This window comes from Helobdella robusta (genome assembly GCF_000326865.2).
Source record: "Helobdella robusta unplaced genomic scaffold HELROscaffold_95, whole genome shotgun sequence".
In the NCBI taxonomy this organism is placed as follows: Eukaryota; Metazoa; Annelida; class Clitellata; order Rhynchobdellida; family Glossiphoniidae; genus Helobdella; species Helobdella robusta.
In genome coordinates, this window is record NW_008705542.1 from 129,924 (window position 1) to 157,091 (window position 27,168).

At 35.4% G+C, this 27,168-nt stretch overlaps 3 protein-coding genes across 3 annotated transcripts; 1 reads left to right on the plus strand and 2 right to left on the minus strand.

Moving 5' to 3' along the window:
* Window positions 1–16,236: 16,236 nt before the first annotated feature.
* Window positions 16,237–19,333, plus strand: HELRODRAFT_116629 (hypothetical protein; the record flags this gene model as incomplete). The annotated part of the gene is made up of 5 exons (XM_009033615.1): window positions 16,237–16,779; window positions 16,850–17,077; window positions 17,219–18,486; window positions 18,602–18,737; window positions 18,928–19,333. 5 exons carry the CDS (start codon window positions 16,237–16,239, stop codon window positions 19,009–19,011), a joined length of 2,259 nt encoding a protein of 752 aa, XP_009031863.1. The 3' UTR covers window positions 19,012–19,333.
* Window positions 19,334–20,818: 1,485 nt separating this feature from the next.
* Window positions 20,819–22,771, minus strand: HELRODRAFT_182898 (hypothetical protein; the record flags this gene model as incomplete). The annotated part of the gene is made up of 8 exons (XM_009033616.1): window positions 20,819–20,906; window positions 21,032–21,102; window positions 21,283–21,411; window positions 21,545–21,726; window positions 21,967–22,076; window positions 22,278–22,346; window positions 22,571–22,661; window positions 22,762–22,771. 8 exons carry the CDS (start codon window positions 22,769–22,771, stop codon window positions 20,819–20,821), a joined length of 750 nt encoding a protein of 249 aa, XP_009031864.1.
* An 843-nt stretch (window positions 22,772–23,614) lies between these two features.
* Window positions 23,615–23,833, minus strand: HELRODRAFT_145411 (hypothetical protein; the record flags this gene model as incomplete). Its single annotated transcript, XM_009033617.1, has 1 exon — window positions 23,615–23,833. A coding segment is annotated over one exon (219 nt), but the record flags the coding sequence as incomplete, so codon positions are not given.
* Between the last annotated feature and the right edge of the window lie 3,335 nt (window positions 23,834–27,168).

Sequence of the window (27,168 nt, forward strand, 5' to 3'; positions counted from 1 at the left end):
CGACATTACCTAAAATAATGAAAAGTTGAAAAAATTGAGGTTTTTTGCATATCCCTGCTTCAACCCATAAGAAAGTGTTGTATATTGGTAAATAGGCCTCCCCTTGCTTTTGACTCAAACGATAAAAAATCACCCTTCTACTCCCCTCCGGAAGTAAGCTCCTTGTTCGACCGTTGAAAGTGAGCGAAGGCTGTTAAATTTATTCTAGTTATATGTATCAAACAGTGTCTTATTGAACAAAGTAATATCAAAAAATGAATAAAGATACTTTTTTCAAAAATTTAAAAAATTCCTAATTTGATTTCATTGTGATGATGATGATGATTGTGACCTGACTAATTAAAAAACGTCAAATAAAATTTATTAAATAGGATAGGTAATTCGTTGCGAAATCGTTGGAGGAAATGACGTCATGTTAACAGTAGTTATTTTACTGCATGGTAGTTAATCAGTCGGTATAAAGGTTATATTCAATTCCAAATATGACCAAATATCAAACGCAGGCAGAACTAAATAAAGAAATAGATGGATAGATATATATACGTAATTATAATACATTTATAATGTTTTATTTACACATTCAAATTGTACAATTGTGTTATGTTGTAGTCTCAAATTATTTTGAATTCTCTCAGAGAAATTTAAACTTTTTACTATATATATATATATATATATATATATATATATATATATATTAAAACTTTTATCAAAAATTAAAAAAAAAATTTCAATTTGATTTCATCGCGATATCGATGATGATGATTGTGACCTGACTGATTAAAAAACATCAAGGAAAATTTTTTAAATAGGATGGAGAAATAGTTATATTGGGATATTCGTACATAAAGAGAGCAAAATTTTAATATAAAAGCGCTTATAAATCTATGCATATTGGCTCAGCTTGGCTCGGCTCGGCTTGGAATCGGATGTTAAGTAAGGTGTGGTCTCAAACTATTTTGAATTCTTTCCGAAAAATTTGAACTACGGCGTACATGTGTAGCACTGATTACTGTTGCTTTTATAATGAATCTATATTATATATATATATATATATATATATATATATATATATATATCAAGTGACTAGAATCTATGTATACAAATAATTAATAAGATTATATGTTTATATAAAAAGCAATATAGCAGATTCAACCGGCCAATCAGAAAGTTTTGAAGGCGTTCGTTCGATGACGTCTATTTAGTACGGTTAGCATTGAGGTTAAGACTGCATAATAGTGTAGTACATATTTCAAATAAGTTTTTTACTGATGTGAATGATTGGAATGATGAAAATGTATGGCTGAAACGAGTATAAATAGGAGCTGAGACAACATGAAAATCAGATCAGGCATTCTGCCTCGCTTGAAGCAGTCTGCCTGATCTCATTTATTTTATTTTTATAATTTTTTTTATTTTTATTTATTTTATTATATAGAGTTATATAGAGTTTACATATCTGCGGTTTGTGTGTTTGTATGTTGTATTTTTTTTATATTTTAGGTGGGTTCTTTAGCGGTTGCTCATACATACATACATTCATACATCATGTTTGTTTGTGTGGTAGTATTTTATGTTTTTTTACTCCTTTTTTTCTTCATGAGTCTTAAGTTAAGTTAATGAAACATAGGTAGATGAGATTAAAAATTAATTTATTATATAGCTAGGCTAGGGCATAAGGTAATTTAGTTACATAGGTAAGTTAGGGACTTCATTTCTTTTACTCTACTTGGTGGTGTGTATTTTGTTTTGTGTTTTTGTTTGTTTGTTTTGTTTCACACAATACATATAACAGGTACGCGGTGGTTCCTGGTTTTATTGAGATTTTTATTGATTGAATGTGATAGTATGCATGGTTATATAGAGTTATATAGAGTTATATAGAGTTATATAGAGTTATATAGAGTTATATAGAGTTATATAGAGTTATATAGAGTTATATAGAGTTATATAGAGTTATATAGAGTTATATAGAGTTATATAGAGTTATATAGAGTTATATAGAGTTATATAGAGTTATATAGAGTTATAGAGCATAAATCCTATATAGATTCCTTTCTTTGAGGTTCTTTTCTTTGCCGACCGGTCGGCTTTTTTGCGTTTTTCTATTTTCAATTAAATTAATTAAATAAATAAGATGTTTCCATTCATTTAGCTTCATTCAGGTTCATTCATTCAGGTTGAAGCTTCCAGAGGAGTTCATCGTGGGAGATCAGAATGGTTGTGATGCACTCCTGGCTGGGGATCGTTTTACAGTTTTTTGCGGTTCCTTTTTTTGCCAGTTGGCTGTCTTTTCCGGCTGGTGGGTTTCAGCGCGGCTCGTTTCTCTATTTTTATTTAAATTAATTAAACAAATAAGGTTTTTTCATTTTATTCATTCCATTCGGGTTGAAGCTTACAGAGGAGTTCATCATGCAAGAAGTCAGGCTACGTTCATTCATTCAGTGGCAAAGAATACACGTCTGGCTGGGATACGTTTTATTCTTTTTTCTCCTGTTTTCTCTGTAATTTAACATTAAGTAAGAATGCTCACACGCACACACACTCACACAATTACATTGAGTAGCTATATAGGTAGGTTAGATAGGCATAATTTTAATTGTAGGTAGGATAGATAGGAAGCATCCAACACTAATGTAGTTGAATAGGTAGGCGCGTAAGTTTATCGCTTCTATTTTTTTCTTGCACCCACATTACACGCATCAACGTATTACACACACACACACACAAATACATACATAAACACATATATTAGTATTTGAGCGTAATTTTATTTTCATTACACATTCTTATTTATTATTACTAAGGTTGAGAGTAATTTAATTTCATAGGTAGTCAAGGGCAATAATGTAATTCTAGGAGCAATCTTGTAATGTAAATTAAAACGCTGTAAGTGTATCAATAGGTAGGTTAATTATTAAGTTTTACATTATTATTATTAGGTGGAGCCCAAGGCATTACGTAGGTGGTGGGGTGGGTGCCGAAAGGCCAATGAATTGGGCTCTTGAGTTTTGTAATTTTAGGTAAGCTAGGGCCATAATGTAATGAATAGGTAAGTTAAGGCTACGTTGTAACATACTCATTAATAGATTTAGGGTTTAAGTTTTATATTATTATTAAGTTGGAGCCCAAGGCATTACGTAGGTGGTGGAGTGGGTGCCGATTGGCCAATGAATTGGGCTCTTGAGTTTTGTAATTTTAGGTAAGCTAGGGCTTAATTTTAATGAATAGGTAAGTTGAGGGTACGATAGCCGATAGACTCTGAATTTCGAAGTCTGTTGTCAGAGGTAAGTCTTGGTGGCCAGTGGTGAACCGGCAATGGTTTACTATCCGGACGGCAATGGTTTACTATCTGCACGGTAATGATTTACTATGCGGCATGGTTATAGTCTACTACCCGCACGGCTTCCGGACGGCAAATGGTTTACTATCCGCACGGCAATAGTCTACTATCCGCACGGCAATGGTTTTCTATCCGGTGCCCTGGCTGTCGGTAAACCTCTATGCAAGGAGGGAGAATAAAGGGGGACTTTCGACTATCGTACCATTAACAATTTAATATAGATTAGTTAAGATAATTGAATAGGTAGATAGGATTATTTTTATTAAGCAATTGGAGATGCAGGCACCGCTAAGCTTTCTGATGAGAATTTTCTCTTTCTCTATTCCACGGGCTGTGTTTCAACAACAATGTCGAGGTGGACTGGCACCAGTTTCCGAGGACAACGTAGGACCCGACCGCAGTCAACATTCTGCATTTGTCGAATGGACGACGGTAAGTTTTTTTTACATTTTGATCTCTTTATTATATTCAGATATCATTTATTTGCCATTATTTTCATTTAATAATTTTTTTGCTTCTAAGATTCAAACATTCATTTACTACTACGCTAATAAAAAAAAATTGTCTACAGAATGATGAGAGGTGGGCAGTGGTGGGCGTCAGCACGTTTCAGATGGTGGTCTCATGATGATTTACGTATGATGATGGTGGTGTAGGAAGAATCAGCTCGTTGGCTGTTCGACTGACACTCAGAAGTTCGGATGAAATCTTGTGTGCCGACCAGATGGTGGTGGTCGATGCAATGGAGTACAGTAACGACGATTTTAGGAGTAAGGTTTAGTTTCGTTTTTTATTTTTCCCTTTCGTTTATTTTCTCACTCAATCTTTCAAATTATTCATCCATTAATTGATTCGTTAATTCATTATATTCATTTATTGAATCATTGATTGATTAATACATTCATTTATTTACTCATTCATTCAATCAATCGATCAATCATTCAGTTAATCATTTATTCGTTCGTTCCTTTGTTCCTTGACTTACTTGTCTACAAAATGATGTGGTGAGCGTCAGCACGTTTCAGATGGTGGTCTCATGATGATCGTTCCGATGACAATTTGAAGGTAATATTAAACGTAAATTAGTTTTTGTCCCATCGTACTATTGAAAGTACTTGAATTTGAACAAAAGATTGAGTGTCATCTCAATAAGATTAGTTGCCTTTTTTTCCAATGGCTTGTTTTTTATTTTAAAGAATTAAATTTTTTTCCAATTTAGTGTCCGGTCAAATTCATTCCATCGATGCGTGTCAGATGATGGTCGGTGCAATAGAGGTTCGTCCGTAGTGAGTGAAGAAGTTTCTGGAGAGTACACGCCCGCACATTTACACACACACATCAATACAACACACACATACACAACATCCATTCATTCGGTGTCGTTGTTGTTATGTTTCTCTTCAACTTTCTATTTTTTTACCGGACTTAATTTAATTCGTAGGTAAGTTAGGGATTGAGATGAGTTGAACAATCGTAGGGCTTAACATTTGTTAAAAAGTTTCAAGTAATATAAAAATGGTAAAATGTGTAAAATAAAATACCTAAAAAATGTAAAATTCCAAAAACGCAGAAATACATATTTGTAGGTAGGTGAGTTGAGTTAATGATTATAAGTAAGCTAGGGCCCTGAGAGTAATTTAATTGTAGGTAGGTGACTGACTAATATTCTTGCGACTTCTTACTAGTTTGTGTGATGTATTTGTTTGTTTTCGCTTCACAGTCCCACACCAACAAGACAAACTACATTATATTCTCGTCGTCGCCTTAAATTTTACCTTTTTGAACAATCTTTTTATGATGTCTATTTATTTATTAATTCATTAAATGTTGACTTGTTTCTAGTTTTTTTGATTTGGTTATATAATTTTTGGATATTTCTTGATTTACTTTTTATATATGCATGTATAAATAACTACTGTTTGGTATGTTGATTTAGTCATTGTGATATGCTTGAACTGTTCTTACTAAATGTTCATGTTACCTGGATTATTATTCTTCGAGAACTACTAAGGAGTGTGTATATTAATAATAATAATGGATAATAATTATTTTTTATCGGTCGATAGTTTGTTATATTTGTTTAAAATTCGAATTTTTTAAAGAAGTGACGTTCTTACAATTTTAATTATCCGTCACTTTAAATTTTTGAATGAATACAAATAAAAGCAACTATTGTGTTTTTCTTTCTTTACTAAAAGCTCGAAATTGTTTGTAGATCTGTACGGTTAAGTGTTGGTTGATTGATTGGTCAATTGGTTGATTGATTGATTGATTGATTGATTGATTGATTGATTGATTGATTGATTGATTGATTGATTGATTGATTGATTGATTGATTGATTGATTGATTGATTGATTGATTGATTGATTGATTGATTGATTGATTGATTGATTGATTGATTGATTGATTGATTGATTGATTGATTGATTGATTGATTGATTGATTGATTGATTGATTGATTGATTGATTGATTGATTGATTGATTGATTGATTGATTGATTGATTGATTGATTGATTGATTGATTGATTGATTGATTGATTGATTGATTGATTGATTGATTGATTGATTGATTGATTGATTGATTGATTGATTGATTGATTGATTGATTGATTGATTGATTGATTGATTGATTGATTGATTGATTGATTGATTGATTGATTGATTGATTGATTGATTGATTGATTGATTGATTGATTGATTTCATAGTGTTACAAGGCCACTGTATTTCACCAGACAAAAGCAATTTTTTTATTTATATTGACAAAAATAATTGTGATATGAATATATTGATTTATTTAAAGCATTATATGTACAGAAAACCGCCCATGACACAGTTGTAGTAAGCCACTGCAGTAAGCCAACGTATGATTTCAGCTACCAATTTTTATGAGCACCAGCAGAATGTAAAATATTCATTGAATGTAATGAAGATAGTTCAAATATTTTTTTTGATCTATTTAGGCCGTTTTTTTTATAAGCAAAAAAATTTGTAACGATCGAATAGTGTAAAAAAGGGTGACTATAGTTCAATCCTAGTAAGCCAACCTTCGGCTTAAGTAAGCCACCGGATTTCTCCGAACCAAAAGCAATTTTTATATTTAAATTAACAAAAATAATTTAATAATACATAATTTTATTTATTAAAATTAAATAGATTAACTACAATGTTTTAAGCATTTTAAGTCATATTATTTATTCTTTTTATGTGGTCATTTCTAATTATAGGTTCAAAACAAATTCGGCAATCCATGTTTATTTACTATTGTTCTAATCTAAAATATGCTTTGTTTATGAAACTCGCTAGAAAACGATGAGTATTCCCATCAAACTTCTCACTTTTGTATTTTTGTTCGTTAAATTTAATTTTTTTGTCGTTTTTTTGTCTCGTGTTGGTCAGTTTGTTTGCGCTCCTTTATTTTTATTCAAATTAAAAAAATTACTGTGGTTCATTTAATAATATTTAATTAATATAATTAATTAAAAAAATCTTAATTTTTTTATTTATAAATTATAATAATTAAAAATAATAAATTAAACAAATAAATCGTGTTGTTAAATTATTTTAAAAAAACCCTAAATGCAAAGTTGTCCAGAGATCAGTCCATTTATTATACTTTTACATTTAAAAAATTACTTTTAACTTTAAAAATACAACCAAGAATAGAATCAATAACAGAATATTAAATTAATTAATATTAGTTATTTTATTAATATTAATTGAATTAAAATATGTACTATTTAGCTACCAATGAAGAATGTATAATTCCTAATGAGGAAAGCAGACAAACATGTGTTAACATTTCCACAAACTCACCCATCACGTCGCCTGATCAGTGTCAGTCAGTTGGTTGTTGCTGGAATGAACACTCGAAAGTTAACAAGTGCTATGACATTAATAGTAAGTGATATAATGTAACAGGCTTCTTTTCTTAGATTGACTGACTGATTTACCTCTATTCGTTAATCACTAATAGTTGTTCTGTTAATATGAGAACCTCTTTGCTAATTTAAAATTGTTTTTATTCTTTTTTCTTCATGTAACATTTACATTTTTATAATTTAATCTGGTCTATTTTTGAATTAATCACATTTAATTTAATTTGATAACTTATCCTGCCTTATTTGAACCTGCTAGCATGGACAGCTGAATTGTACTAAATTATTCAACCTGCAACAACCCGGAAACACAAACAAACCAACCAATGAAATGCAAAACAGGATGCATTGTGGGTCTGTACGGTTGGATGTGTCATTTGAAATGTTCATGCTCTAAATCGGCCCCATGCGATCGACTGACTGGCATCTGTCAGACTTCATGTCCTGATGGCAGATGGGGAGTTGGATGCCTGCTTGGTTCGTTTATTTGTTTACCATAACTGTCTGTTGTAAAATCATCTATAATTATTTTTTTCAAATGAATAAATTCAACTGTAAAGTGTTATACTAAATAAAATCACTTTTCCATTTCTTCAACAGACAACAACTGCTCATACAATGACCCTGGAGACTTCACTTATGTTGGATCTCGCAAGGTGGCCGACAACAATCAGGCATGCCTTCCGTGGTACAGAGTGATGAACCCAAACATCATCTATTTCTATGATTACGAACTCGATTCAAAAGTTACACACAAAACTCTTTTCAATTTTTGTAGAAATCCGAATTTACCTACAGGGAAAAACATGCAAGGAGCTTGGTGTTATGTTAGACGCAAGAATAAAATTAATGAAAATGAAGTCAAATTGTGTAGCTTGAATTCATGCGGTTTGTTGTGTTATTTAATTGAATGCAAACATCACAAGCAACACAAACATCACTGACAGCAACAACAACAGCACAAATAACAACAACCTTACGACCTAACAACATTGTCAACAACAACATAGAATGTCCAGTGGGATTGTATGGATCGAGTTGCATGCATCAGTGTCACTGCAGGGATGTGCAGGAGAGATGTGATGGGGTCACTGGGGACTGTCCCATATCCGGTTGTCACGAGAGATGGATGGATGGAACATGTTCTGGTTTGTTTCTTCCTCTCTTTCCTTGTCATCTTTATCTTTTGTTTTTGCTGAATTAATATTTTAGAGGGTGTTGTTTTTTCATTGCTAGTTATTTTTTACTGTTTCAAATTTTTCTTTGTATCAAAATGGCCATTAACAGCAGTTATAATTACATTAACAAACAACAATAAATAATGGCAAGAACAACAAACAACCTCGACAACAAATGAGCAGAATGCACGCGAGGATACTTCGGAGTGTATTGCGAGAAGAGGTGCCGGTGCAGACAGCCTGGGGAGGTGTGCGATAAGTCAAATGGCTACTGCGAGTCAGGCTGTGCAAGTGGTTGGATGGGTCCTTCGTGTCAAAGTGGTCAGTCTGTGTGAAGATGGCAGTGTGATGTGAAAGTACTTATGAAGTGATGATGGAGGTCTGGAAGTTATAAAGTGATGCAGATCTAGAAATATTTTTATATTGTTGTATCCACACACACACACACACACACACACACACACACACACACACACACATGATTGCTTGTGTTTAAAGAGACAATCGACGCGCGCGCACAAACACAGAGTGTGAAGATAGAACATTTGGACAGAACTGTGAATACACATGCAACTGTGAGCTGGTGAGTGAAGTTTGCAACAAATCAACGGGAGCATGCAGGTCGGGCTGCAAGAAAGGGTTCGGGGACGAGGGGTGCCAACTCAGTTTGTTGTTGTTTCTCACTCTCGTTTATTCTTTCAATTGTTCATCCACCCATTCGTCATCACCGCCATCATATCATCACCATTACAGGCCTGCCACGTCTCGTACGCAAACCTCAAGTCTTCAGCAAGAATTCGACATCAGTGCATCTTCAGTGGAGGTCGTGGAACTCGCCTGGGGCTGGCGAGGGACAGGGACCAATCATCGGCTACCAAGTTTTTGTTAGAAGGGCCGCTGCTTCCAGCGCTTTCGCTGGGATGGACAGATGGATGGAAGGTTCAGGAATTGTGGTTGAAACGTAGGTGATGATGTCGTGAATGTGAAGTTTTTGCTGATGTTTTGGTCGTGTATTTATTTGTCATCACCGTCATTACATTTTTGTCATCATCCTCTCCGCTATCTATCGCTATCGTCGCGTAAACACAAAAGCAATGCAGTAGTTACAAGCTTATCGATGGAGACCTCGTTCGACTTCCACGTTGTCGTCATGAGGTCCGACCTTGCTGGCCTTCCATCGCCCACCCTCACTACGTCTACCTGCGGATGTTAGTTGTGCTACTGCTCTATTGTCTGTGTGTGCGTGTGTCTGTGTGTGTGTGCGTGCGTGCGTGTGTGGTGATTTCGAAGGTTATGATGTTTAAAATGTGGGTGTTGATTGCCCGGCCAGCCAGACTCCTCCAGCTGCAACATTCACTTGCATGGTTGGTCGTCTGACAATATTACTGCACAAAAACGCGAAAGTAATTTAATAACGGCATGAATAACTTGATGGTGGTCTCGTAAGGGTGGTGACGTCATCTATTTCTCATTCAGATCCGAAGAGTGCTGTGAACATAACTTCCAGTAAGATGATCAGTAAGAAGCACAGACTACAAAACAACAACATGAACATGAACATGAATAATTACATGTTCCTCAGATGGGCGGTTGGTGGTCCATTGTAATTATGGAACACTTTTATTTTATAAAATATTGCATGCAATAAATAAAATCTTATTAAAAAAATGTTTCATAGTCTACAACACTCACCATTCGCATTAAATGAGTGCAAAGAGGAATACAATCAGCATAAAATTATGTTCGATTTATATCAAAGTATGTTCAATATGTATTCCTATCACAGTAAACTAACTATATGACCGATTAAACTGCTGTAAAATTGCTCCGACCAAATGAAATCACAGATCAACTAACGACTATTTTTGTATTCACATCTTAATGTTTTCTTTCATCACTCCAAAAATGTCGGCAGCATGTTATGTCTTCTGCTTTGTTTCGCTTTTAACTATTTGTTTTTTTGAGTTGTTCAAAGACTGGATTAAATTACGAACCACTGCGGTTTTGTGGAAATACGGCTGCTTTTATAATTTTTTTCGCGGAAGCTCCGAGGAGCAACTTCACATTTGCTTTTAAACGTTCGCAAAATCGTTCATATAAAATGTCGTCATTCAAATAGAATAGTGAATTGGCGGTAAGTGTGAAACCAAATTCGAGTGCCTCAAAATTACGGCCCTAGATATTTGTCTCGTTTTCATTAGTCCGTTGGTTAGTTCGGCGGCTCTGGTTTTAATAATAATGTTACTACGGCAAAATTATTTTATTATCGTATCAGCTTTTATATCTTCTCATGGTTACTAAATTGAAATTAAACATTCTATATAATTATGCTCCATAGATTTTTCATTTATTTTTATCCATCTTTTCATCAAGTCATTCATCCATATCGTTAATTCCTTCAACAGTCCGTCTATCCTTCAATCAGTCTTTTCATCAATCCATCCATCCATCTATCGACTCATTCATCGCAGGCTCCAAAACTTGATTCTATAAAATGTTCAAAAGTTCTCCATTACAACGTCTATGTCTCTAATTCAACGTCACCATCGCCATCATCACTGGCGCGGACGCACCTGCATGCCATGACGAACACGACGTCAGCAGAGGTGCACATCACGGACATCTACACGAACCTCACAATCTCCGTCACCTACCACAACAACGCTCTGTTGGAGAGTCCGCATGCCTCCGTCAGTTATGCTGGAAGTTGGTTTCACTTTTTGTCATCATCAATGTTGTCAACATCTTCATCAACAACGTCAACATCAACACAACATCAATTACACAGAATCCCAGCAAGTGGACAGTCTTGACATATTCAACTCCACTTCAACTTCCCTGTTCGTAACTTGGAAACCTCCGAAGATCAGCAATGGACCTGTCGACATCTACGTCGTTTCATACCAACCAATCAAATCAGAGGGCTGTCAGAATGACGTAATCACTCAAAGTTGGATCACACCTGAGCCAGTTCCTGGCACTGAAAACAAAATTGAAATATTTGATCTTTCAATTTTCATGACCTATCAGATCAAAGTTTGTCCCGTGACTTTTGCAGGGCAAGGTCAAGAAAAAGTCATCACTGGAGAAACTGACGCTACTGGTTGGCTTCATGCTTCTTTACATTTTAAAGCAAAATCCTCTTGGTTGGATGTTTGCCTGTACATGAGAATGCAATTTTTTGTTTTGTTAGCTAAATGTTTGTGCACATTTGAAAAAAATGACATTTTTCGGCTGATTGTTTGCATCAAAACAACGACAGAACCTTCCGGAAAAGTTAACATGACGATGAAAAAGTTGAAATCAACATCAGCCTCGTTCATGTTGCAACCCGTCAGCTGCCAACATTGGAATGGACATTTTAAGGGGTACGCTTACAAACTTTATCAACAACTCCAACAACAAGCTGGTGACGTCATCAGCAACGTCAGCAATATTAACGACGCTCTCAGCGGCAATGAGGATATGTATAGCAGCAACAAAACTGACAAGAGCAACAACAATTACGACAACAACATGATTGATGACGACCTCGATAATTCTGCATGGTCATTGGTTGCTGAGAGTTGGATCGATGGAACAAAATTAGATTTAGAATCTTTGGTTCCATTCACTAATTATACAGTTCAAGTCTGGTTTGCTAATCATAAATTCAATGGTTCCAAGCATAACGTTCAGTTTGAAACACCTGAAGATAGTTAGTAATGATAATGATAGTGATGATGGTGATGATAGCGATTTTTTCTCCCACAGTTCCTCCACCTCCGAAAAATTTGAAGTTGGTAAACACGACACACACGAGCTTGTACGTAACGTGGGATCCACCTAGTCCGACACATGGAATCATCGTAGCCTACCACATCATGTATGTCTCTTGCTGCTGCTGCTGCTGCATGTGTTACACCACACACACACACAAGTGATGAAGTGTACTTAAATACCTTTGCACTTATTGTACTTAAGCACGTTTGTATTTAAGTGCCAAAAAATTTTTACTCAAATATTTATACTGAAGTACCAGTGAAAAATTGTTCTTATAATCATACTTAAGTATTCTTCAGAACTTGTACTTATGAATGCGGAAGTTTTCTTATAAGTACTGAAATAATTTTTTAATTTCCATGTTCAATTCCAACATTTCTTGGGCCGAATTTCGAACTTAAGCAGGGTTTTTTCACTCGAGTTTGAATAAATATATATTTATTTGTCTATCTATGTATGTTTTTGTGTAGAATTTGCACACAAACATAGATACAGAATTATTAAGCGTATATACAAATATACAATTGGATGCATATCGTACGTACATAAGTTTCGATAATGTTGCTTAAATAAACAAAAACATTATATTGGTAGAAGTAAATTAAATATTCAATTATAATAAATATTATTTTAATTCAGTATTGATATTATTTATTATTATTAACCTAATAAGCTATGTAAACTGTTATCTGAAGTGAACAAATTAATATCATGAACTTATACTTGGAATTTTGGTTTAAAGGCGACAAGTACTTATGTGCTTAGTAATTGTACTTTAGTACGTAAGTTTTAAGTACATATTTTTCAGTACTTGATACTTAGTACATTTTTTAACGATTGATTAATACTTAAGCGTGAGCACCTTCTTAGTGAGTGGTGACTGATGCGCATGTGTGCAAGGAGACGGGTATTGTACGTAGGCCTGATATTTTAAAATTGTCGAAAACATTACTACAAGGGTGAGCAATAAGGCTTCAAAAACATCATCGTCGTCGTCATCAAATAAAATGGAGAATGGAAATTCATCGGATGAGGTGATACCTATAATGTCTGGTCATGTGACGTCACATAACATCACGCAACTTCATCCTTACGTCAATTACATGGTGCAGGTTGGTTGATGATTGTTTGGTTGGTTGGCTGGTTGATTGATTGATTGGCTGGTTGATTGATTGATTGGCTGGTTGATTGATTGGCTGGTTGGTTGGTTGATTGAAGGTACGTGCCTCAACATCAGAAGGTCACGGAGCATGGAGTGAAGCCATTCATGCACTCACTGATGAATCAAGTTCGTTCGTTCGTTTGTTTGTTTTTTCATACATTCATTACATTCTATTATTCGTTCACGAATTCGTTCGTTTCATCGTTCATTCTTGCCCTGCCACCAGTCCCCACAGAGCCACAACACCTGCAGAACACTTCTCGATCGTCACATGACTTTACTTTGCTCTGGCACCCTCCATTGAGAAAAAATGGTGTTCTCATCAGCTACACTGTTAGTTAGATGGCTGGCTGGTCGGTCGGTCGGTTGGTTGACTGGCTGGTTAAAAAATAGTCTGTTTCCATCATACTTATAACTTTCAACGACAAATATCATCTATCAATCAATCATTATCAACAATCAGCCGAGCAATCAATCATTATCAACAATCAGCCGAGCAATCAACCAATCATTAATCAGGTAACATGCAACCCGGTAACAAAAAGCAAATCTCGGACTCTCGAGCGTGTTTTAGAGCCGGAAAAAACGAGTATCATTATAAATGAACTACAGCCAGGCACCAATTATGATTGCAAGGTGTTCGCCAGCACCAAGGCAGGCAGGGGGCAATTCGCTGAATTACTCCTCTGGACGGAACCAAAAAGTACGTAGTCTGACGTCCGGACCTGCTGTTGATTCTTTCTCAATAACTTTTATCTCACTCAATTTTGTTGTTTCTGGGGAATCCTTCTGCATCATCTTCGTCGTCATAATCAGCAGCCATTATTTCACCAAACGACATGACGATAGCGAATTAAAACGACTATTTTAAATAACAAATAAGCCTTAAACTACGCTAACCGACTTTTACACTAGAAAGGAAGAGGGGAAATGAAATAGATCTTAAAGCAACCAAAACTCTAGATGTAAAAAAAAATTAAATTAAACAAATTAATTTCAAGCGGGATGAAAAAAATAGATTTAGAAAATTTGAAACCGCAAAAACCGTGTGCACATGTACACGTGTTTGTAGGTTTGTGTGTCTGCTGCACATTCAAGTGCGGAGATTATGTGTTGCATAATATCTTGTGGAATTTTTTTGCTGATGTTATTAATTAACTTTTGATATTCGGTCTTGTTGTTCTCATGTAGTCACTTGTTAACTTTTAAATATTTCTTTTTTAGTATCTTTTGACATGCCGGCTCCGAGGTTGAGGCAGGCGTCGAAGGAGGACAGCATGATCTTGCTTGAGTTGGATGCCATGCAAGAAATGAATCACATGGAGGAAGCTGACATGTTTGTTTTTCATGTTGTCCATATTGATGCTGCTTTTGTTGATGTTGTTTCTGGCGTTGTTGGTGTTGTTGCTGATGAGCTTATACATGTGACAGCGTCCGTTGATTCGTTCTCCAACTAACCAACCGACCAACCAACCGACCAACCAGATTGAATCGCATTGTCGTTCAGACCTTCAACCCGATGCACTACTTGCCGTCATCAAGCAGCAACGCCAGGAAGAAGAAAAGAAGGAAACGAAACTTGTCGCAGCCTCTATCATCATCAGGACCATCATCACCCTCACTCGTGACGTCATCAACACCGTGTGACTTGACGTACAACGAATTGACAGACTACCTGACAGCGCGGTCGCTCGGCCACAGCTGCTACATCGCCGCTGAAATTCCTCGCATCACACAGGCGAGAACGTTCGCGGTGGGCGATAATAAGACATACGGAGGTTACTATAATGCAAAGCTGGAGCCGCAGTTGGAGCACGAAGTCTGGTTTGGATTGGTTGTCACGGTCGATGGGGTGGGTTGGGCTGTGGAGATACACAGATTATTACTTTCACTTTTTCTCGTTAGAATTTTTCGAGTAGGTACGATATAATTAGTTTATCAACTTTCAAATGACAAATGTATCTGAGATGTAATGCGCAATTTATTGACTTTAAGTTTATTTTCTTACCTCAGATGACAGTTTCATCATATTCAAAGAATGCCATCTTCTCCAAATGTTGGTATTCAATAGAGACCCACCGAATATTTTTCCAAAATTTGACGTTTGGGCTCTGGCCATTTCGAAAGGCTGAATAGCCATTTAGTGCCTTTTTCGTTTAAGTCATCAATTTTTTAAGATTCGAGAATAATAATAGTTGATTAATTAATGGCGGGAAATTTATTTGGCCATCATAGCTGTTGAAACATCTGAGTCTGAGCAAGAGATTGAATATTATCTTAAAGAAAGAATTGCTGTGTGGACATGAATTGCCTACTGTATTTTTTAAGAGCTTGTTTCTCATTCTAAAAAGTAAAATTTTTTCTAAATATTAAGTAACATGCTGTTCAGCTTCAGCCGAATTGTGGATTAACAATTCGGCTGTTTGGCCAATTTCTCCATTCGGTGCATCTCTAATTTTTAATTAGTATGATGACGTTGCTTGTGGATGCTTATGTAAATGTGATGGTGGTGGGGCTGTTAGTGCTAACGACGACGACGATGATGATGGTGATGGGGGTGATAACGATGGTGAGAATAATTATGGCCAAAATAATGATAAAACGGTGGTGATTTGTAATGATGATACTGATGACGATGATGACTGTACTGGCTAATGATGTTGGTAATAATAATAACGACGGTTAAAACACTAAACAGCTCATCGAATGAACCAGGGCTTTCACCACCCATCATCGTCGTCGTCATCTTCAGACCTCCAAAATGATGATGATGACGTAGCGAGGGACGCATTCGATTCATCATCATCGTCCACCATCACAGCTGTTGTTGTTGGTTCCTGCCTGGCCCTGGCACTCGTCATCATACTCGTTGCGTTGGTAGCTTACAACTGCAAGCTGTTGAAGGCCCGCAAGATGATGAAGGAGCTTCACGCACCTCCTGTCGCTGAGGGGCACGCTGCAGATGCAGATGATTGTGATGATGACGACGACGATCCGCAATATTCCGATGATGTCCAGCTGAATAAAATTTTATTATCCGATCCCAGTGAATTGAAGGTGACGTCATCGTCGAAACTCCACCCACCCATTCCCGTTTCTGAACTCTGGAACTTTGTTGTACCGCGGAAACAATATGCCGACGACAAAATTAGAAAAGAATTCAACGAATTGAAGCAGAACGTCATTTACAAGGCGACTGCTTCATGTAGAGCTGAGAACAGGAGCAAGAACAGGTACTGCAACGTCCTGGCCTACGACCACTCACGCGTCGTCCTGCGCTGCTCGCCACACCAATCTGATTACATCAACGCCAACTACATCGACGGCTTCAATAAACCAAAGGCTTACGTGGCCTGCCAAGGCCCGACCAGGTCAACGGTGAACGATTTCTGGAGGATGGTGTGGCAGCTGAATGCCAGGATCATCCTCATGGTCACCAATCTTGTCGAAAATGGAAGGGTTAGTGATGATGATGGCTTAATACTAATACTAATTATGCTAATAATTTAAAAAAATAACGAACTTGCAGCACAAATGTGATATATATTGGCCGGATGCAGGCAGTTCAAAGTATGGAGACATTGTGGTTCAGTTGAAGCATCTCGAAGGATATGCAGATTATAAAATCAGAACCTTTGCTGTTGCCAGCAGCAGCAACGGCGCAGAAACACGCGAAGTCATTCAGCTGCACTTCACAACCTGGCCTGATAATGGGGTTCCACTACACCCAACTGCACTCCTCGAATTGAGGAAAAGAGTGAAGAACATAGAAACCAAAAACATAGAAATTAAGAACATTGAATTGATGAACAGCCAACTTTATGAGAACAGTGATGTCATCATCAACAGTGTCAACAACAATTTGCAGCAGAAACTCTTAGGCGGGGTCCAAGAAAAGATCACAAATAAGAATGATGCCAACTTCACTGAACATCCTATTGTTGTTCACTGCAGTGCTGGCGTTGGAAGGACGGGCACTTACATAGCACTGGACAGTTTGTTGGAGCAAGCGGAACAGGAGAAGAGAGTAGATGTGTTTGGATGTGTGAACAACATGAGGAACCAGCGGGTGAACATGGTTCAGACTGTGGAGCAGTACATCTTCATATATGACGCCCTGTTAGAGGCCTTGGAGAAGAGTTCGACGACGGTCATCAGTTGTTCGGAGTTCAGGAGGAGGTACGCAGAGTTGATGACGGTGGACCCAGCCACGAACATGTCCTACCTACACCGGGAGTTTGTGTCTCTGCAATCAAAAAATGTCTTGTACAGTCATGATGATGATGATGACTTTGATGATGATAACTTCGATGGAGATGATGATAACAATGAGAAGATCGCAACTAAAAAACAGAAAAATGTAGGAGCGAAGATTGCTCTAAAGAAGAAGAAAAAGCCCAAAAAGATAAAGAAGGCTGTGAGGGAGGAGCCGAGGGCTGTGCTGGTTGATGGCTACAGGCAGAAGGCAGCTTTCTTGGTGATGCAAACCCCGCTAACACTTCCATCCATTGACTACTTTTGGTCCATTATCCTGCAGCACAAATGCGGTGCAATCATTTCTTTCGATGACGAAGATGGGGCTGAGGATTTCATTCCTTACTGTCCCAAAGTTGAGCGTAGCAAATGCAATAGTGAAGGTTATGAAGCCGCCGAGACATTTACTGCGGGATCGTTCAGCATACAGACGATTTCATCATCGTCATCGTCGGTGGCACCCTCTCCAGGGTCGTGTGCCGATCATCCACTGTGCTTCAACGAACAAGAATTCATTCTCTCTTTCAAACCTTCCGCAACAAACAACCAAAATAACGAGATCATCATCAAGAGATTTTCTATGAACAATTGGCGCAGGAAGTCCAAAACAACTAGCAGCGACAACAAAAATGCCAAGCCACCGACTGCAACTTCTTCTGCAAAAAATCTGACCAACAACAGCAACAAAATAAATCATAACACAAAAAGAAGTGACAATGACGATAATGCTCATCATGTTGGTGATGATAATGATACTCAAAAACGCGATGATGATGATGATGATAATGGTATTTGTGATGATGATGGTCATGATGATGATCTTCCTAGGAGATTCACCATTTTGACTCTTTTGTCATCTCTCGAGAAGTGGCAACAAAAAACAGGAAACAACACTGTGCTGGTCCATTGCAGGTGACCATTATTTAGCGCTTTACATATTGTCATGGTAGTCATAATTTTTATTTGTTATCTTCAGAATTAATTTCATAATTACTTAATATCTGATATTCTGATAAATGTGCAAAAGAAACGGGACGAGATATTCGGGATTGTTCTGCACAGCGAGTTACTTGATTGAGCGACTGAAGATTGAGCACGAGGTCGACATGTACATGGCAGTCCGATACATCAGAGTCAATCGACACCAATTCGTCCCCAGTCTCGTTCGTTCTCTTTTTCATTGTTCGTCTGCTGCGTTTTGCTGGTGTTGAGTATGTGCGTGTGTACGTGTTTGTTACTCACGTGTCAGTAAGTATTCATGTATGTGTGTTTGCATGAGCCTGTGTAAAGTTCATAAACATCACGTCACTATTGTCATCATCAACATCTTCGTCATCATTCCTATCAATCCAGGTGCAATATGACTACCTGTACAAACTCATCATCGATTATCTTGACAGCTTCGACACTTACGCCAATTTTGAGTCCAGCATCTGAGCAAAGGCCAACAAACATGTGTACATACTCACACACGCGCACACAATATACACACAAATATATATATATATATTTATATAGATAGACAAGATAATGTATAAACAGCAGATGCAGCAGTCGCATAAATGAAATTAAGTTATCTCAGCTTATAGTTAGTTGATATTTCAGGATTTTACGTCTTAAAATTTTGTGACTTGAACATCTTACGCATTGCATGGCACGTGTTTACAGCATTTAATATCACCTAGTTGATGAGAAATCATTCTTATCGATAAATTACTATATATTTGTTATAATATTGTTGCTTGGTGTTCAATGTTTGCCTTGTTTATGTCAGCTCGTTGGTATGATTATCAGTCAATCAATCAATATATCAATCAATTAATCAATCGATGGATGGATCAGTGACCATTTGCCAGGTTCATTCATGTATCAAAACATACCCGCACACATTAACACGCACATACACAAACATGATATTTGTAGTATACTATATATATGTATGTGTATATATATATATATATCGATGTTAGGACGTGCTGGCTTTTATTGACGTGTAATTTAATTAATTGCAAGCCAACTTTTAAAATGCCAAACCTTCATGTACATACTAAAAAATAATTACACATATGCGTAGGCACACATACATACACACATTCAAACATACATACAAACAAACAAACAAACAAAAGACATACATCAATAATTCAGAGGTGCATGCAAGAAATATACAAATGGTTCTACGTTAAATGTTTGTTCAATGTTAAGCGTTAAATCTTGTTAGTACGTGCCTTCCCACCACTCTACCATCCGTATGTGGGCTTATTACGAAAAGTACTCATATATGTTATGTACCTATATATATAATTTATATATCTCTATATTTTTATATTTTCTATATTTTTACAATTCTTATTGTATATATACATACAAAATTAATATATTTCATACACAGGATTTGTATCTTTCGTGAATAAAATCGATATTTTGAATACACTGGGTGCTTAAATGTTGTTGTCTATTTATCTACTACCACACAGGGCTCTAGTATGTATGCGTTTGTGTGTATGTACGTATGGATGTATTTAAATACCAAAACTCGTTCCAGATAGAGTTAAAAACTCGTTCATCTCAAACTAAACATTTTTTTACAAACATGTTTATTTTTTATTTTATTATTTAAAAATATGTTTATATATATTTGCCTTCACGTGTTTGCACCATTACCATTGTTGGCTGATGAAATGATTGTACGTTGTAATTTTTAAGTTTAAATAAATTAAGCATTTCTTTCCACATAAACATTAACATGTGTAATGTATATATGACATGATGTATGTGCATGCCTGCCTGCATGTGTGTGTCTACATGTGAAATAGATACATACATATATAAGCACATTCGTATAGCTAGCATCCATACAGCGTGAAATAAATTTTGCACAACTTATTTTTGATGGAATTATTAAATTTATTTAAATTTATTAATGGATGCAATTTCCGCTTGATCACGAATTGAGTTAGACGCTGCTACAATCAATGTCTCTAATTTAAAATCATAATGTGAAGATGAACCAAGGACCACTAAGTATCGCAGTCCACTATTTTATTTCACGATATTTACAATGTGATAGCACGAAGTTGCAAATAAATTTTACCATCCAACGTAAGAACTAGGGCTTTAAAATAAAAAATTAACTGAACATGAAATCAAAAAAAATAAAGTTGAGGCAATGATGACTGGCGATGACAACATTAATACGTTGATGGATGGACGATAATGACATGAAGAAGAATGATGACAGCAATCAGGCATTCTGTTTGTCGAACATCTCTTGCAGGATCTTGTAGCTTTCAATGTACCTGGCTTCGTTCTCTCTCGAGGCCTTCTTCCATCTGGTGAAATGAAGTCTCATTAATATTCATTACTCCATTAATATTCATAAATTTATAAACATTCAACAGTTTAAAATTATGCAGAACGATGCAGATGGTGAAATGTGGATGGACTGGTGACCAACTTCTGTCTGATGTGCTTCCACCTCCTCATGTGATTCAAAAATATGTCTTCAGGAATGATTGCTGAGGCATCCTATCATGAAAACATTTGTCAATCAATCAATCAATCACTCAAGCTTAATCAATCAATCATTAATATACAAGAGTAATGAATTAGCCAGAGCACGAATGGAAAATTCTTTCATTCGGTTCCTGATAAATAAAGCAACGTCAGCAACAACACTAACACCGACACGAACACAAACGATTGTACTTGGTTTATGTAAAATGATTCTCTGGGTTCCTTGACGGGTGATGGAATTGTGGGGTAATTTGTTTCGCCATCTTCTGACTTCATCATCACGGGACCTGGAAGTTCGTACACATGTTGCGCATCTGTCATCTGCATGAATTAACATCTCATTAGTGTTCATCATCTCATTAGTGTTTATAAATCTTATGAAGAATTAATTCCCGTGCCAACGAAAATCAATTAATTGGTTTATCAATTAATTAATCAATTAAAAGTTAATTACCTCAGATTCAAATGGATCAACATTTGGATTCTTATCAGCTATGTTGTTATTATTAATATTATTATTATTGTTGATAGACAGGTTGTTCCTAATCCAGGCTCTGCAGATCGGGTAGAGAGGGGTGTGCTCATTGAAGGAGGCGATGTCGACTGTCCTGTCAAACAACTTCAACAGGCAGGCATCTGAATATCAATTAATCTTTTGTTCAAATGGAGGAACAAATTTCATCTTTAAACTTTTTTTTACAAAATTTCAATTTGGGAAGATGGAGATAGGTGTCTTGTTTCAATTGATTGTTTGTTAGCAAACTTACAAAAGATTATAAATGAAATATAACAGCATACAAAGAGAATTTTATAAAAGTAAAATGAAATAAACACATTAAAAATGTTCAAAAGTGAGATTAAATTGAAATAGAATACTCGAATTAGTTTGAAAGTCAGTCGGCGTGACTTCCTCTTTCACTAATTTTCGTTTTCGTTGCAGTCTGTTCACTCGTGGTGATTTCTTAGCTGGAGAGCTGATCGGAGAACTACATGCAAAGAACAAAAAATATAGATTTCACAACTAACACAACTAAAATACCTAGTTTTATTAAGATGACTTCCACAAAATTGATAAAACTATTGAAGAGAACTTGAAGGCGCTGACATAACATTTAGTGACTGAATGATTGGTGGCCAGACAGTTGAAAATATTGAAATGAATGTTCATGAAGCATATGCTCATTTACTTCACTAACTCAAAATGATCACTGTCGGTGTCAGCTGGAACGTTTGATTCCTTTCCAGGTGAGATGGCACTGTTGGTTGTGATGATGATGAAAATTGTTCAACTTTTTTAAATCAACAGTTTAATGACTTGATCTTAAAAATGAATTTCAAAACAGTTCTTATGAAAACCACTATAATTTGCAATGTCAAAAATAAAATATAGAGTGGACAGATTTTGGAAAACAGTTCAAGTTTTCAATTAAAAGTTAGTAAAATTGTTTAAAAAATATATTTTAAATTAAAAATAATTTACCCTCCATCTTCTTTTTGATCAACCAACGTTTGAAGCACTCCATCCAGCTTACTTCTGGCCACAAACACTGCTGCACCATTTGACTCCTCGCCTAGAGAAAAACAAAATTGAATTAATAAGATTAAATAATTAATAAAATTATTAAAGTTATACAACACATCCATGTTCATGTGATTAGGTAGTAGACCAACTGATGGCCATTTACGATGAGGAAGGCCTGTATATTCATGTTATTCCTGTGTAAAGCAAACATTAAATAACAAAAATTCGTTTGAGCTGCATTAGTAGCCGGCCATAAAAATTTACATGGTTGATTTGTGCATGCCACAAAATCTGTCCCCGGCCAATTCAATGCACAACTTATATATTCTACAATGGGTAATAGGTTAATCTGAACTGATCATGTCAATAAAATGGGTGTGACAGTGCTTTGATAATGTTGTTGCTTAATCAGCTTAATGAACTTTAAGCTTCTTGCTTTCTACAACTGCAAAGATATTTTATTATTATCTGGTCAAAGAATGTTTTCCAAATGATATTTGTTACTAGCCTGAAGTTTGATGTTTTGTGAGGCTTGGGCGAGAGTGATAAATAGAGTTCAACAAATTTATATAGGAATACCATATAAAAACATAACTGTTAAAAAACATATTTTAGATTTTAAATATAATTACTGTTCAATCAATCAATCAATCAATCAATCAATTAGCTTATAAAGCGCTATTTCCGCGATGTTTAACAGCGCTCCTCAATGAATTTTGCAAATAAATGGGTCTTAAGATCCACTCCGAACTTCGCAAGTGATGGAGAAATAGTCAAAGAAGTAGGTAGAGAGTTCCAGAGAAAAGGACCAGAAAAAGCAAAAGCAGATTTGGCAAAAGAGTGTTTAACACGAGTTAAGAAAAAGCGAGAAGAAGACAATCATAAACCGGGGCGTTTAGGTTCAATTAATATATCTGATAAATACTTAGGAAATAATTTAGATTGAGACTTATACATGAACGTGCAAATTTTAAAAATTATTCTATATTTTATAGGTAGCTAGTGCAAGAGAACAAAATATGGAGATATATGAGAAAAGAAAGGGGCACGAGCAACTAGACGAGCAGCAGAGTTAAAAGCTTTACTTAAAGGATAGAGTATAGAGTCAGGAAGAACACAGTAGAGCGAGTTACAATAATCAATCCTAGATAAGACTAACGAAGTAACAAGAAGGAGAAGAGTAGGATCATCAAAAAAAGGCAAAAGTTTTTTTATTCTACGTAGATGAAAGTAAGAGCTTCTAGCAACACTATTAATCTGAGAAGAGAGAGACATGCTAGAATCAAAGATGAAGTAATTGTAACGTAAGCCTAGAATACGAAACTTGTGAGAAACATCAAAAGTTTTAGAATCAGGTACGATAATAGGAGGAATAGTAATAGAGAGTGTTTAGATTTATTAAAACAAATTAATTCAAACTTAGAAGGATTAGTTTAAGACACATAGAGTCAGACCAAGCAATAATTGAAGAAAGACATAGAGATAAATTATGAAGAATTGTGAGATTAGATGGAGGAAAAGAAGTATAAATGCAAGAATCATCAGCATATGGTTGACTAGAGAAAGAAAAGTTATTAATAATACGAGGTAGTTCAGAAGTATAGAGTATAAAAGAGGGCTAAGGATAGAACCCTGAGGTACCCCGAAAGTAAGAGTAGAGGAGTTAGAAGTAGAATTATTGAGAACAACAGAAAAAAACGATTACAGAGATAAGAAGAAAACCAAGAGAGACAAGAATCAGTAATATTAAAAGAAAGATGCAGCAGTCTCAAGAGAATAGTATGGTCAACAGTATGTTCAAATGTTCTATGATCAAATATACTGAAACATTTTAGCACGATTAAAATTGATAAATTAACACAATCACTAATCAATCGATAATTCAAAAATTGACTCACTTTTAATCTTCATTTTTGACATTTTTGAATTTAAATTTTGAACCAAGTTAAGTTTTATTATTAAAGTTTCCTTTTAGGAACAAAGAACAATGATTTTAAGGAAAACCAAAACAACTGTAAAAAATAAAATTTAATTTCTTTCTTTGTGTCAACGCTGTCGACTCGACTGGACTCGACTAATTTAAAATAAATCGTTTTCAGGTCTAAAAACCAATTGTCTAACAACAATTTATATTTTTAAACTGATAAAAAAAAATTTTCAACAGTAAAATACCTTTATTTCTTCATTTACTTTAATTTAAAATCCAATAAAAAATTTTGATAATTAAATTTTACATTTGTTAATAAATTTTTTTTTCAAGAGTTGAAGAAATTCACCAGACAAAATTGAATAAAAAAAATGGAGGGCTAGTATTTTAAAGAATTATTTATCCATTTTTTTTATTCAATTTACGTTTTTCTTATAAATATACCATTTCGGCGACGGTCTTTTTTAAAGTTATTGAAAACGCCATTATCAAACACATCGTCTCGTTAAATGCAAAAGTTCAATTAAGCCAGGTTTACGTTGGGCCTTGTGGCCTAATGGATAAGGCGTTGGCCTCCGGAGCCAAAGATTGTGGGTTCGAGTCCCACCAAGGTCGAATTTCATTTTAAGTCTATCTTGAATTTTATAATTTTTTGATCCTTACAATTCATTTATTTGGCGCGCAACACTTAATTAACGTGCCCAGCAACGTACTTTTGTGTACACGTCACTCAATCTGGAATAAACAAGGACAATAACTGCTCACTAGTTAAATACTTTGAAACGAATAATATACAAATTCTATTTTAGTATGAATGTTTGTTTATTTACAATGACTTATAAAATAATATAATAAAACTTATAAAAAGTAATTCTCAATTATAGCTAATTGATCATAAAAATAATATTTCTGTGACTTCTGCCGAAGAAGAACCATCGGTTGAAGAATTTGTTGTTAATAATTCATCACGAGATGCAATATTTAATATTTTAACATTTAATATTATATAAAATAATATTATAGTATAGTAGATTATAACGCAAATTGCGGGACACTAAATCAAAGACCACATTAAGCTGAAAATTAGATTTGAATTATATTGAAAGAAAACTAACTGATGCAAAAAATGAAAAAAGCATATTCTCAATATTCTGGTCACATCCTTACAGAGAAACCGGATGACCTGACGAATCCTCTCCTGCAGAACCCTCTGCAGCCCCCGGAAGATTTGATGGCCCCCGTTGTTGTGAACATGCACGTAGAGGAAAGACAGGGTCGGAAGATGTCCTGGATCATGGATGATCTAAGTCGAGTGCGTGTCCTCCTACTTTTCAATTGCATCTTAAATAGACAGGGATGCGTGAAGAAGCTTCCAACTGTGGGGTTTCCACAGGAAAGAGCCTTTCAGATTGGAGAGGAAAATATTCAAATTTTTTCAATCTCTTTTAACCATTTGTATCTATAGACAAAATTTTCTTGAAAGGCTTGACGGAAAAAATTGTATTTTATTTTGAAAAAATTGGAAGCCCACCCCCTCATCGGCCCAGGGCCTTCAGGCCACAAACATTCACGCACTTTGGAGCTTGCTGATGCCTAGTCATCATAAATAATCATTTTTACTTCAAATTTGTCGATTCAAGTTATTGGTATTGCCGATACATTTTTTGAGTGTTGCCAACAACTCTGACGCACGTACATCCACGCGCACACTCACACGTTTCGTTTCATTTTCAGGATATTGCAAAGTTGAGAATTATTTTCGTGGAGAGATTAACTGAAGTTTGTACAAAAATTTGTCTAAAATTATTTCCAAAATTTGGAAATAAAACGTAATAAATTTTTTGGAAAGCCTGAAAAATCGTCGAAAGATGGCAGGGCGAGCACAGAAGTTCCTGACAAGTCTTATGAAATCCTCAAAGTAACAACATTTAATATCAAAATTATCTGCTTCTGTTTTTCAATTCGCTCGTTCATTCCTTTTCATTCACTCATTTTATTCGCTCGTTCATTCACTCCTTTGTTCGTTAATTTTATTATTATAACAATCAATATTGATATAATCTTATTGTTTATTATATTACTTAATATATTGACTCGACCCAAATGGCTTATATATAGGTTGAGGTCTTTCACAAGGCAACTTAAATTTAATTCTTTCCAGACGTTGTCATCGGTCTCAGATGTGAGCGAGTTCCAATCCAAATCATTTCGTTACATTTTATTTTATTTCAAATAAAGTTAATCTGACTTGATTCAATGGTTTTATTTTTACATAATTTTCATTCGTTTTAGCTTGTTTCTTACTTCAATGAACTGTTATTAATGGTAAACAAACATTAGTCATGAGTTCTTGATCTTAATCCTTTCTGTAGGTCGTCATAATCGTTATTTATTACACATATATACACACACGCCAAATGCACGCACGCACGCACGCACGCACGCACGCACCTATACATACTTACTTAAAAAGTGGTTGATGAATACAAGAATAGATGGCGAATCATTTACACTGCCAATTTCAGAGGAAGAGGTTAAGTTGGCGCACGATAAACCGCAGTTTGTATTTTGTTTGTTTGTTTGTATATTTGTATGTTTTTTATCATTGTTTGTTTGCATATTTGTATGT